This window comes from Macrobrachium nipponense, chromosome 18 (assembly GCF_015104395.2).
Source record: "Macrobrachium nipponense isolate FS-2020 chromosome 18, ASM1510439v2, whole genome shotgun sequence".
NCBI lineage: Eukaryota > Metazoa > Arthropoda > Malacostraca > Decapoda > Palaemonidae > Macrobrachium > Macrobrachium nipponense.
Genome location: NC_087211.1, coordinates 80,076,222 through 80,090,416, shown reverse-complemented (window position 1 = coordinate 80,090,416; position 14,195 = coordinate 80,076,222). Strand labels below are relative to the sequence as shown.

Sequence of the window (14,195 nt, the reverse complement as noted above, 5' to 3'; positions counted from 1 at the left end):
TTTTCAAGGAAAGGTGAGCTGAACTGATTGAAATGGGGTCGTTCGGCGGTATTTATTGTGTCCCAGGTGCACCTGGGACACAATAAATACGCCGAACGACCCCATTTCAATCAGTTCAAGCTCACCTTTCCTTGAAAATGAACCGATGATACGGTTGGAAACGTTGGAATTCCGTTACACCCTTAGACTAAGATTTGTTAACCACTTTTGTTATCATATCAATAAATTATTATTTTTAAAAAACATTTCTTTCACCGAGATATGAACATCGGCCAGCTCATTAGCAAATATCAGCCCTGATGAGAAGAGAATAATAAGAAGAATTGAAAAGACCATATATAAAATCAATTCCACTGATGCTGCCATCATCTTTAACAAAACATATTATTATTATTATTATTATTATTATTATTATTATTATTATTATTATTATTATTATTATTATTATTATTATTATTATTATTATTATTATTATTATTATTGTGCTCTATCACAGTCCTCCAATTCGACTGGGTGGTATTTATAGTGTGGGGTTCCGGGTTGCATCCTGCATTTCCTTAGGAGTCCATCACTTTTCTTACTATGTGTGCCGTTTCTAGGATCACACTCTTCTGCATGAGTCCTGGAGCTACTTCAGCCTCTAGTTGTTTTTTCTAGATTCCTTTTCAGGGATCTTGGGATCGTGCCTAGTGCTCCTATGATTATGGGTACGATTTCCACTGCATATCCATATCCTTCTTATTTCTATTTTCAGATCTTGATACTTATCCATTTTTTCCCTCTCTTTCTCTTCAACAAGTATCAAGATCTGAAAAATAAAAATAAGAAGGATATGGGATATGCCAGTGGAAATCGTACCCATAATCATAGGAGCTTATTTATTATTATTAGTTATTATTATTATTCTATTATTATTATTATTATTATTATTATTATTTTATTATTATTATTATTAGATCTTGTACAGAAGCCAATTTTATGACTTAGGTATAGCGCGAGATGAAGAAACCAAGGACATATATTTCTTGGCAGAATTTGTGTGTGTGTGTGTGTGAAGGTTGACAGAACAGATACGTGGCTGCCCAGTCAAGGAAGAAGAAGAAGAAGAGGAGGAGGAAGAAGAAGAAGAAGGATAAAGATGGGCTGCGTTTGTGTGGCGGACGAACCTTTCCTCAGAATAGCTACGTAGACACTCCCAGATAAGGAGCAGGGGAAGAGAAACTGGTTTGGAATCACTTGGGGGCTAGATGATAATCACATTTTATTTATTTATTTTGTAACTTTTTTATTTATAACTTTATTTTATAACAGAAACCTTAAGCAGTTGTCTGTTATCATCTACTAAGAAGAATATTATTCCCTTGAATTAGGACGTTAAATTTTTTCATCTGTAATTATTACATACTTTTAAATGAAAATTAACATGTGTTCTGTAGAAATATTACAGGCATGTTATGTACTACAGTTTAGCTGCTACAGTCTGTATTTTTAGTGTTATATTCATGACCTTACTTTAAAATGAGTTAAATTCTCATGAACACAGTTTCTTAAATAGTAAGTCTATTTATCTAAAGAGTTTACCTAAATTTATGCAATTGTTTTTATTACACTTTTCTCCAGTCTACTTCTTCTTCTTCTCATTTCAATTCCTAGTCGGGGTCGTCGTTTTCAGTGACTACTACAGCTGCTTCAGTCTTTTCATAACTGGTTTAGTAAGATATCTTAAGGGCAGATATCTTTCCTGACTCAAACCTTGTTTATCCAGGCTTGGGACCGGCGCTGAGTGGCATATCTCTCTCTATCAGTTTCTTTAATTTCAACACGTCCGTGAATAAAGTTATCCTTGATAGATGCAAAAATGCTTTATCAAACACAGTAGGAAAACCAACCTCTATAGACCAAGTTTTCCCAGTTGCTCACAGGCTTATTATCAGTGACGTCACTTGATCAAATCTCGTTTTCTTTATCCAAATTCGATCTGGCAGATATTTTTTGTCGTCTCTCGTTTCTAACTATTCCTGCTAAATAGATTTGGATGTAGTATATTACGCCATGACAGTATAATTAGCAACTAATGGCTTCAAAGAAACCTTTAACTTCCTTCTGTATATTATAAGAAACTATAGAAACTTACTCCCTTCAATTTTTTTTTTAAGTTACCCCCATTTCGGCTTGTAATGTCTATACTTCGTTTCGTCTTTCGTGATTTTAGTCTATGCCTTAGAAGATGCTAAGTTTTTTTTTTTTTTTTTTTTTTTTTTTTTTACATTTATAGTCCTATGATCAACTATCTGCAGTAATGAAAACTTGAATTGTCCTGTTTTCCTTAATATTTTCATGATGAAGAAAGTAAATATATTCGCTCTCAAATTTGGATTCTTATTCTAGCAATTTTTTTTATTCCTTACGTCATCAGCCTCGATTCTACAAGTAATATATTTTTATAAGTTTCGAAAACCTGCATTTATCGTCCTGATTCCTTCAGTATTCTTATTGTTTTAAGAATAAAAATTGAGAGAAAATTACACTGCTCTCTTTAGTTTTTAAAATATAGAAATGAAGTAAACACAACCTCCAGTCACACACAAAACCAAGAAGAAGAAGAAGGAGCTTAAAGATGGGACCTGCCATTGTTTACAAATTCAGGGTGATAGATGTCAATACGGGCAAATAGCTTTCGGAATCCTGTAATATCCTGCTTTCTTTGACTTTTTAATAATAAAATTGGAGTAAACGTCACGTCCAATCACAAACAAAAGCAAGAAGAAGAGTAGTAGGATTATCCATTTCCTTGAAGCCTATCAAGAGTATAGATCCTTATCCTGTTTATCAACACAGTCCTATATAAGTCTTGAAGACATTCTGCTATCCTTCTTATTTATATTTTAGTTAAGAACAAAGCCTCCAATCACAAACAAAAATAATAAGAAGAAGAAGATCGACATTACTGAAGCCTAGACTGGACAAAAAGTGTGGTGAACATATGCACCAAATATGATATAGAAATTAATGGACTAAGAGAATATCCCAAAGCAGCACTGAAAAAGGAAATAAAAAAAAAATTAATCAAGATATCCAAGAGACTTTGAGAGAAAAGAGAAAAGAAATGAAGAAGCTGAAATTCATAGACGACTTCGAGGAAAACAAGTACATAAGGGAACTGGAAACAAAGGATGCGTGTATCATTATGAAAGCCAGACTGAATATGTTGAACTTAAAGGCTAACTTCCGGGGCAAATTTAATGACGAGGTCTGTGAAATATGTAGAGTGGAGGAGGACACCACTGAACATTTATTCACGTGTAAATTATTACAAAAAGCAGATAAGGATATAAATTTAGGGACACTGTTATCCCCTAACAGAAAACTGGGAGAATATATAAGGATAGCCCTCAAAATTAAGAATGCTCTTAACCTGAAAAGCGATGGATGTCAAAGCTAAGTAACGCGGCTATGCCTCACTTATAAAGAAGAAGAAATGAAAGGGAGTTTGGGTAAAAGTAAATAAAGCTTTGCACCTCATAGTGTAGTGTGCCCGCAACTGTGTTTGTGGAGTGAGCGCCCAGGAACCAGGAACCAGGAACCTGTAAGACTGGACCTTTCTATTTGCTAAACCAGTATGGTAGAGATGAATACAGACAAATAACTTTTGAAAGACTGTAATATATCTCTTTCCTGTAGTTTTTATTAATTTAAAAAAAAAAAGTAAACAGTCTCAAATCACAAACAAAAACGAAGAAGAAGAAGAAAAACGTAATTGAAGCCTGTAGAGTAGACCCTTTCCATTGTTTACTAATCCTGCATGAGAAGAGATGAATACAGGCAAATAACTTTAGGAAGACTGTAATATCTATATCTCCTTACTTTTTATTAATGAAAAACAAACGCAACACAGCGTCCAATCACAAACAAAAACGAAGAAGAAGAAGAAAGGCGTAATTGAACCCTGGAGAGTAGACCCTTTCCATTGTTTACTAATCCAGCATGGTGGAATGATGGTCGTGACGATGTCGAGTGAGATTTCTATTCGTATTTTGCACTAGTGTGAGTCCAAATCCATCAAAATCTTTATAATTTTGTTAAATTGTAAGAGTTTAAGGATCATTTTAGCGGTTTGTTTAATTATTATCGTAGTTATTAATACTGGTATCTGTTAAAAAAGGAGCCGAAGTATCGTCTTCCTGACGATGTCGACAAGATTATCAGTACCTAGCTAGCCTAAATTTCTTTTCGTCTTTTACTCTGGTTTAAGTTTATTTATCTTATTTTCCTTATTTATTTATTTAATTTTAAGAGTATTTCCGTCATTTAAGAAGTGTTTAGTAGTATTATTACTTTTAATAGCATTAATATTGATTGAAAACTATATCCGAAGCTTATCTGACTTGAGTCCAGCTTAAGCTCGTATCGTAGATTCTGCAGTTGTACCTAGCTATTACCTAAATACTGTTTTGGAAATCCTACTGTAGGCTAGATAGACTAAATTAGTCTGTATTGAAGTGCAAATCATTAATTTCATGTTTGTATATTAGGATAAAGATTTTTAATTACTAGGGTAAAAAACCGCAGGGTACAGAGTGGACGACCATGTACGATCAGCGTGAACAATCCCAAAAAAAGTACATTATAACGCGTCCTGACATCGGAGATGGGCATCAGTCGCGACATGTTGTTGGTGAGAAACGGAGCTAAAGACCTCTACTCTCCTTTCGAAGTAAGTATTTTCTCCAAAGTTAGAAATTAAGGCCAAATTTTAAGATTTAAACGGAGGGTAGTGAAAAGGGTGTCAAACGTAGTGCAAATCTCACCAAAAAGCGTTTAATATTTTTACTTACAACTCTAAATATTTAGAAGATTGACGCCATCTCGATGTTTACGGAGTCGCTTGTGTCAATAAACTAACCATTTCCTGTGATAAATCCGCACACCACTTGTACCCACAGACGCTAGGGCACTTTCATCACAACAATCGGAAAACTTTCCCTCACCGAGTAAACAACTGTTTTGGTAGAAGACGACAACGAAGAGTGCACTTCGGTAATTTTTTAAATAAATAGTAAAACATCAATATTTTACATGTTTATGATGATTAATTTGAAAATATTCGTTATTGAAAAAGTAACTTGATTCTGACTCAAATTTAAGTAATTATTTTTTGGAATTAGAATGTTCGTTTAACTCATGTGTTATGACGTCATGACATCTTGGCTTTCGTACCTATTGTAAATAATTGCTTTACTCAACTTTCTTGCAGAACAGTTTACCAGTTATTCATGCAGATTATCAGATATTCATGTAATTGTTATAATCGTAATGCACATATATATCATTATTATTTACTTTTTGGATACATATATGAAGATGTTTTACTGCCGGATTATCGCCGTAGTGTGACGCAATCGTTTTCGGTCCCTGGGCCTCTGTTTTCGCACCATAAGAAATTATGGGGCCGAATTTGCAATGACCAGAAAGTCATTAAAAGAGGAAAGTTAGCATTGAGGGGCATATGTTTTGATTGAGAAAAATACAAATTTATTCAATAGCTAGCTTGTAAAAAATACTTTTATTACATAAAACTTGATTGACAACTAAGCAGCATACCTACTATGGGTTTCAGCGACAGTGCAAGCACGTTTTTGGGCAATACCTATTTCTGTAACGAACACTCGTATCAGAACGATATTTTGCTGTAGTGCATTACACCCAGTGCCGTAATTTATAAGGGTATCGTGAATCACTAATCGTAAAGAATAACGACACTTGTCCTTGTACCAAGAGACAAAAACTCCATTATGCAGAAATGGATACGAAAACACGCATTAAAAGCTCCACCTACCCTCTCCCCCCACCCCCACCGCCACCCCTTTCCTTCGCCTTCCTTTCTCTCTCTCTCTCTCTCTCTCTCTCTCTCTCTCTCTCTCTCTCTCTCTCTCTGTTGCCATTCGGTATGTGTTGACCCTCCAAACTGGGTATAAGACTACACACAAAACGTTGAAATTAGGCTATATATTGGAAGTATATATACATAAATATTAAAGCAATTTTATCATTGTTGCATTACTATGACAACTAGAATTCATGGAAACAGTTTATAATAATGAAACGGCGTATGTGTGAAGCCTCCACTAATGTGGCAACGATGATTTTGCCATTCTTAGCATGCAAACATTAAAGGTTACATTTATTTCTGGCATACGGTTATTAAAGAAATTCAAAATACACTAATATAGACTGAAATCAATTTGATTGTATCTACTTTAGAAATATCTGTAATTTTTCGGGGTAATTTGGTTGCAAAAAAGGGATAATATACATGAATTAAATTAAAATTTTTAAATAACAAAGTAAATTTGAACTAAATAACGAGTAAAGTAAACAATTTAGGGAATAAAACTTAGCAGTTTCGTCGTATGCTCTTCGTAACTGTGTTTGTGGCACACGCGCTTAGGAACCAGGAACAGCAACTTGTTTAAAGTGCAATTTGGAGTGAACTGAGACCAAAATGTGTATAATAACAATCAAATAAGCACTGTGGAGTTTCAGTTGTGATGGCAGTAAGGATAAAAACCACCGATTACAAGGTAAGAATAAATTCAGTTCAAACCATAACCCCGGGAATAAAAAGTTTCGTACTTTCAGTAATATAGGCAACAAAATGTTGTTTTATTGTGCTGATTACAACTGCAATCTTGAGTAAGATCAATAAACGTTAATACATACGCTAACATTGTTCAAATGATTGCTGGGAAAGATGATTTTCATCACTGATCAGAACCTGTACATCCCACGGTTGCTGCCATATTGGATTTCAAAACTGCCTTGAAAACATATTTTACGAAGAGCGTCACATGCTTATTTTAGTTTGCATGGGGCTATCATATATCACATTATGTTGACGAAACTTCAATCTTTTGAATGGTATGCTGAAAGTTGTAATTGTATTCTTGTTTCACCAATTAAATATCGAGTGAATAAGGCCTGGCCAGCGTGATGACGATGAATTGTCCGTGATTGTTTACCCTATCTTTAGCCTAATTTACTCTACCTGCTGATAATAAAACTAATACAAGCAGTCCCTGGGTTACGAAGGGGGTTATGTTCTTGAGATGCGTCGTAAGCCGGAACATCATCAAAAATCCTAAGAAAACCTTACCTTTAATGCTGTGTGTGCATTGAAAACTATGTAAACTATTGCATTTTTCATAAAAAAAACCTTCAAATATTGATTATTTTGCATTTTTGGTGTCATATTTCATCTGCCAGATCAGCGTTGTAGGCGTCGTAACCCTGGAAATAATTTCTGATGAATATATTGAAAAGCGCCTTAACCTTGGAACGTCGTAAGCCGAACCCGTCGTTACCCGGGGACTGCCCACTTTAGGATGCATATCTCAGCCTACTGTAGGATACCCATACTGTATTTTATACGACTGTACAATAGAGGATAGTAGCCCTACCTATAGGTACCTAGTAGTTCTAGCCTAGGTATGGGGTTCCCTAAAATAATTATAATTAGCCATCTTTCTGCTGGTAATAAAACTAATACTTTAAGACGCATATCTCAGCCTACTGTAGGATTCCCATACTGTATTTTATACGACTGTAGAATCAATAGTACCCCTATACTAGCTAGCTACCTAGGTAGTACCTACCTAGTAGTTCTAGGTATGGGGTTCCTTAATATAAATAGGTAGGTAGGGGGAAAAACCAGCGACTACCAGCCCGTATCACGATGGACAGGTCTTACTCACTCGATATTCAAATGGTGAAACAAGAATACAATTACAACTCCAAGCATACCATTCAAAAGATTGAAGTTTCGTCAACATAATGTGATATATGATAGCCCCATGCAAACTAAAATAAGCATGTGACGCTCTTCGTAAAATATGTTTTCAAGGCAGTTTTGAAATCCAATATGGTGGCAATCGTGAGGCTGGCCGGTCTAACCACGGACAATCCACCATCTTTCCCAGCCTTCCCAGCACTCATTTGAACAATGTTAGCGTATATATGTAACGTTTATTGATCTTACTCAAGATTGCAGTTGTAATCAACACAATAAAACTAACATTTTGTTGCCTATATTAGTGAAAGTATGAAACTTTTTATTCCCGGGGTCATGGTTTGAACTGAATTCATTTTTACTTTGTAATCGGTGGTTTTATCCTTACTGCCATCACAACTGAAACTCCACAGTGCTTATTTGATTGTAATTATGCACATTTTGGTCTTAATTCACTCCACATTGCACTTGAACCACGTTGCTGTTCCTGGTTCCTAAGTATTCACTCCGCAAACACAGTTACAAGCAGCAGACGACAACACTGATTATTGTTGCAAAGCTTTATTCCCTTAATTGTTTACTTTACTCATTATTTAGTTTAACTTTACTTCAAAATGTTTATTTGATTCATGTCCATTATCCCTTTTTTGCAACCAAATTAACCCCCAAAAATTAAAAATATTTTGGATGTATACTTACGAGCAGACGACGCGAGGTAAAATGATTCATCGTTGCCAATCTAGTGGAGCGTCACACATACGCCAATGCATTTACAAACTGTTTCCATGAATTCTAGTTGTCATAGTAATGCAGTAATGATAAAATTGTTGTAATATGTATATATACTACAAATAGATATGCTAATTTCACTTATTTCCCTGGTTTTGTGTAAGTCTCATACCCAGTTTGGAGGGTAAACACATACCAATTGACAACACTGATAAACAATTGAAGAGCGCAAAATGCCGCAAAGAATGCCGTAGTCCCCTTCGATAAGTATGGTTAGAGGTCGGGTGTACGATTGTTGTGATGAAAGTACCCCAGCGTCTTTGGGTACAAGTGGTGTGCTGATTTAGCACAGGAAATGGGAAGTTTATTGACACTAGCAACTCCGCAAACGTCGACATGCCGCCAGTCTTCTAAATATTCCGAGTTGTAAGTAAAAATTTTGAAAGCGTTTTGGTGGTGTGGGTACTACGTTGGCCACCCTTTTCATTTCCCTTTGTTTAAATCTTAAAATATGGCCTTAATTTCTAACTTTGGAGAAAATACTTACTTCGATAGGAGAGTAGAGGTCTTTAGCTCCTTCTCTCACCAACAACAACTCGTGACTGATGACCATCTCCGGTGTCAGGACGCATTAAAAGTACTTTTTCGGAGGGTGGCCTAGCCGTGATAGTTGGTTTGTTGGCCAGTCCACACGGTGTTTTACCCTAATAGTGGTAGATCTGGGTAATAACTCCGCATCAGGTATTTCTTCTAAATTTACGGTTTCCCTATGGTATATGGACAGCTTATTAAGACTTTACCATTATTTTTGGGTGGTTGGCTGTAATTATCCACCAGGGGCTAGTACTACTAAACACAACGAAATACATTCGTAGCCTCAATCCCCAGTGGCTGTCATATTCATGGGAACGTTCCTTGCATTATGTGCTAAGTTATTGCCCAAAATTACAGAGATAGTAACCAATTTAGGGAAGCCCATAGAACTGCCATAGCTTTAGGTAGATTCCTAGCCTATGGTGTCATCAGGGTTGTTCGTTCCCTTATCCCTCGGCTCTCCTATTGCACTGTGGGGGAGAATGCAGAACGATGGGACAATGTCGAAATATTCTTGATGTACTTTCAACCGTGCGACACAGAAAATGTGGGCTAGCTACATTTTTAGATCTCCTAGGAAAATATTTTTGCTGACAAAGCCTAGTTTCCTTAAAGTTAGAAGTTAAAGTTTGGTTGTTTAAGTTTTCTGACACCTTCAGGTGCTCAGGCAAAGGTCAGCCAGGTTACCTAAACCCCCCACCTCAGATCCCAAAATCGCCCCAGGGAGAGGCCCTAACTCTCAGCTAGACCTTAGAGAGTGTGAAGTGAGACTGAAGCCCCTCTGGTCATGTTGAGGCATGGTGCCCTAGGATAGGTTAGGTTTGGATACATCCCTATTGAAATGTTGGAAATCTGCTTTCGAGCAATCCTCGACCTGTGGAAGTACCCTGCGCAACTCTTCTACACTTTTGCCACTCATATTTCATAGCCTAGTCTAATTGATCATTATCTGACCTAACCTAATGTAGGTTAGCATTAGCGTCATTCCTAACTTTGGGTGCCAGGGCCATACCCTCTCTGGGACCCCCACCTAACCTAACCTTATTGTAATAAGATGTGTCCTAACTGTGCCTTCCAAACTGAGACTGACCAGAGGTGCTTGGTCCTACCTGACTGGTAGACTTTAATACCTTCCTGTAATACTATATTTGTTTAAATGCTGTGTACATTTGGAATAAAAAATCTTGAAAACAATTACCAAACAGTGCATTACAGTACCTTGCTCACTATACAGACACTCTACTTATGAACTTTCAAAGACGTGAACAACTGTGTTCGTAAATTAAGATTGTATTTTATTGTATTGTCATAATTTGTTTAATGTGTTTAATGTATTTAGGTTTTAAATATTGTTATTATTAATAAAATACTCAGTAAAATACATTACAGTAGTATTGTGTTTTATTATACAAAAACAAATAGTACTGTACATATTGACTCCAAGTATTTCAAATTGGACATACGAACAAATCGGGATAAGAACAGCTGATTGGAACTAAACTCATTCATAAGTAGAGGAGCATCTGTACTTTACCAATTCAGTACCCTGGGTTGTAAACAAAAAATCATCTATTTATTTATTACTGTTTCACAGTAACAAATTAATACATAATTATTTTATTTCTGCTAACCTCAGGATGGAAGAGGCTGATGTTAAGCAGTTAATTTCCCTCATTGAGTCAGCTCAGTTACAGTATGAGGTGGACGAATCGGGAACTGTCTCAATTGTTTGCGACCCTGTTCAGGTGAGTTCTTTTACAGTACTAGAATGTGTTCATACATGATGTAAATATTTTGTGTTACTTGTGCTTTAATGCCAGAAAGGTAGAATCCAAGAATGCAATTCAAACATAAAGTTGGATGGGCTTGTGTGGAAAAAGTCAGATTTAATATTTTCAGAATTCTGTATTGTAAGTAAGAGTTTTTCAATGTATAAAATGTCATTCATGGTGGATAAAACTTGATGCTCTTGAAATATTTTGATGTATGGTGAGTTCTTTTACAGTACTAAAATGTGTTCATACATGATGTAAATCTTTTGTGTTACTTGTGCTTTAATGCCAGAAAGGTAGAATCCAAGAATGCAATTCAAACATAAAGTTGGATGGGCTTGTGTGGAAAAAGTCAGATTTAATATTTTCAGAATTCTGTATTGTAAGTAAGAGTTTCTCAATGTATAAAATGTCATTCATGGTGGATAAAACTTGATGCTCTTGAAATATTTTGATGTATGCATTTTTCCATATGTGAGTGGCAGAGTTGTTCATGAAAGATGGGAAAATCCAGTGAAAAGTAATCTTTGGTGTCCTCGTTTTTCTCACCAGTTAGTGGAGTCTGCTAGTATTGACAGCACCCAGAGTAGCCTTATCAATGAAGGAAGTCTTCTAACACCCCAAAATGGACCGCCAGTACCCACAGATCAAGGTATGCATTTTCTGGATAAAAACTTGAGGTGGGTGACTGTTGCCTCAAAAATTTAGTTGTTCAAAAAATCTTTTTTTTATGTTTGTTACACACCCATTACAGCACTTTTTATGTAACAAGTTACATGTGTCCTGTGGAATCCCAGATGTTTTGGCAATTACAGGCACGACTTTTATGGAGCTTTTATTTGAAATGGACAACTGTCAATGATAGCAAATCTAGTAGATAGATAATACTTGCTTTATGCTCTCACTACCATCTGTTATTTCTTTCTAATGACAGTGTCTGTTACGATTCATTTTAGTTGAAGTAGATTACAGACTGATAACTTAAAATTTGTAAAAGTTGTACAGTAGTATTTCAGATTTTAAGGTGAAAACTGATGTAAGGTAGAAATTAAATGTTTTGGGAGCATCAATTATTTATGAGTACTTTATGTAAAATATATACTCAGCTGTTTTTGTTGAATAAAATTGACATTGCTTCCTTATTTTGTTTACTTCGGAGGGAAGGGTGGGGGGATAGTGCCATCAGTGCACCTCACGCAGTGCGCATGTGGTCATTAATTTAAGGTTCTTTGCAGCATCCCTTCAGCCCCTAGCTGCTACCCCTTTCATTCCTTTTACTGAACTTACATTCATATTCTCTTTCTTCCATCTTTCACATTCTGCTTACAATTATTGTTTCAAAGTGCAACTGCAAGGTTTTCCTCCTATTACACCTTTAAAACCTTCGTATTTTCAATTTCCATTTCAGCGTGTAAAGTCCTTGTAGGTCCCAGCTCTTGACCTTTGGCCAAAAAACAAAAAAACATTAAATCTTATTTTGTGTACAGGCAGTCCCCGGGTTACGACGGGGGTTCCATTCTTGAAACGCGTTGTAACTCGAAAATCGTTGTAAGCCGCAACATTGTAAAAAAAATCCTAAGAAAACCTTACTTTTAATGCTTTGGGTCCATTCTAAGATATGTAAACTGCATTCTTATAGCATTTTTCATAAAAAAAAACCTTCAAATATTGATTATTTTGCATTTTTGGTGTCATATTTCTTCTGCCAGGTCAGCGTTGTAGGCGTTGTAACCCTGGAAATAATTTCTGATGAATATACATAATTGAAAAGTGCCTTAACCTCGGAACGTCGTAAGCTGAATCAGTCGTAACCCGGGGACTGCCTGTACTCCTAAATCTACTGGTATTTTGTTTTATTGGCTCAGGAAACCTCAGTCATTTTTCTTGACTTTCAGCGATCAAAACAGATGAATCGGAAGTCAGGACCCTCGACCAAGGCGGAAGGAAATATGAAAAGGTGCTTCAAGAGCAGAAGATTAAAGTGGAGCAGGAGGAAGAAACATCCAAACAGAGCAGTGAAAGCAGTCTTATTCAGCCAACACCAGAAGCTACCTCCCCAATTCATTATTTTCTTCAGACGACAAATGGCGAAATAATTCAGGTACGGGAATTGGTTTATGTTCTCCTAGACTTGGTTGTTTCCATAATTTACTAGCTTTTATTTTACCGGTGTGGTGGGCCTAAGGGGGTTAGTGCCATCAGTGCACTGTAGGCATTACTTAGAGTTCTTTACTGCATCCCTTTGTCCCCTAGTTGCATCTCCTTTCATTCCATGTATTTTACCTCCTTTCATATTCTCTCTCTTCCATCTTGCTTTCCACCCTCTCCTAACAGTTGATTCATACCATTTACTGTCAATTTCTGTTCCATTGCTGCAGGATCTCATAGGTACCAGTGCTTGGTCTTTGGCCTAAAGTCTATATGCTATTCAATTCTGTTTACTCGTGCTGTTTTACCTAAACACTGTTTTGTATTTTGTGGACATTCTGCCGGAATTCTCGACTTGCCGAAGTCATATCTGTGCACTTTTCTTCATTATATTGTGTATCGTTCTACTGGTCATCTTGCTGCTTTAATCTGTACTATTTTTATGAGTGTTCCTCATCCTTTTTCATATGTCTAAACCCTCTCAATCTGTTTTTGTTATTATTGCTGTAAATCTTGTTTCTGTTACTATTCTTTTTTTCGATATTCTCCTTGTGCCTCTGCTTTACAGTCCAATATCCCCACAAGGTAACAGGTAGTACAATTAACATCTTCCAAAGGCTGTCCCTATGCCACAGGCTTAAGTGTGTTGTGACACTGTCTGTCACATTTGATACACATTATTTCTAGAGGTAATTCTTATGGTGTTCATATATGAATCAGGGCTGTCTTAAAACTTAGTTTGTTCATGAAACTTACCTGTCAGATATATATATAGCTGTATTTTCTGAAGTCCGACAGAATTTTAAAAACTTCCGACACACGCAGTGGTCGGCCAGGTGGTTAGTACCCATTCCCGCCGCTGGGAGGCGGGTATCAGGAACCATTCCCATTTTCTATTCATAATTTTTCTGTCGCTGGTGCTGAAAACACCTGTGTCAGTACCTCCGTCTTAGGATTTTGGAAACTTCATTGCCGCTAAGTATCCTAATTGTCTTTTTGATTTATTTACTTGGATTTGTGGGATTTGTGGCTAGGCATACGCTATCTTAAATTGATTTGAATTTGATTCATTTTTGCATAAAATATCTGAATCTAGTTAGGCTAGTTTCAGACGGGTTTGTCTGCAAAGATAGGGTGTGGCTACCGAAAGCTTCGGTAGATCCGCA

The 14,195-nt window shown here is 36.3% G+C and overlaps 1 protein-coding gene across 1 annotated transcript; it reads left to right on the top strand.

Annotated features, from left to right (window-relative positions):
• Nucleotides 1–3,904: 3,904 nt before the first annotated feature.
• LOC135196663 (uncharacterized) lies at nucleotides 3,905–13,295 on the top strand. Its single transcript, XM_064223497.1, has 5 exons — nucleotides 3,905–4,044; nucleotides 10,746–10,854; nucleotides 11,434–11,533; nucleotides 12,777–12,982; nucleotides 13,260–13,295. The coding sequence occupies exons 2-5, from the start codon at nucleotides 10,747–10,749 to the stop codon at nucleotides 13,293–13,295; spliced, it is 450 nt and encodes a 149-aa protein (XP_064079567.1). The 5' UTR covers nucleotides 3,905–4,044; nucleotide 10,746.
• The last annotated feature ends 900 nt before the right edge of the window (nucleotides 13,296–14,195 follow it).

Coding starts and splice junctions, on each gene's coding strand:
- LOC135196663 (XM_064223497.1), top strand. CDS start 10,747: ATGGAAGAGGCTGATGTTAAGCAGTTAATTTCCCTCATTGAGTCAGCT. Junction 11,534..12,776: donor GCCAGTACCCACAGATCAAG/GTATGCATTTTC, acceptor CTTGACTTTCAG/CGATCAAAACAGATGAATCG. Junction 12,983..13,259: donor CAAATGGCGAAATAATTCAG/GTACGGGAATTG, acceptor CCATTGCTGCAG/GATCTCATAGGTACCAGTGC.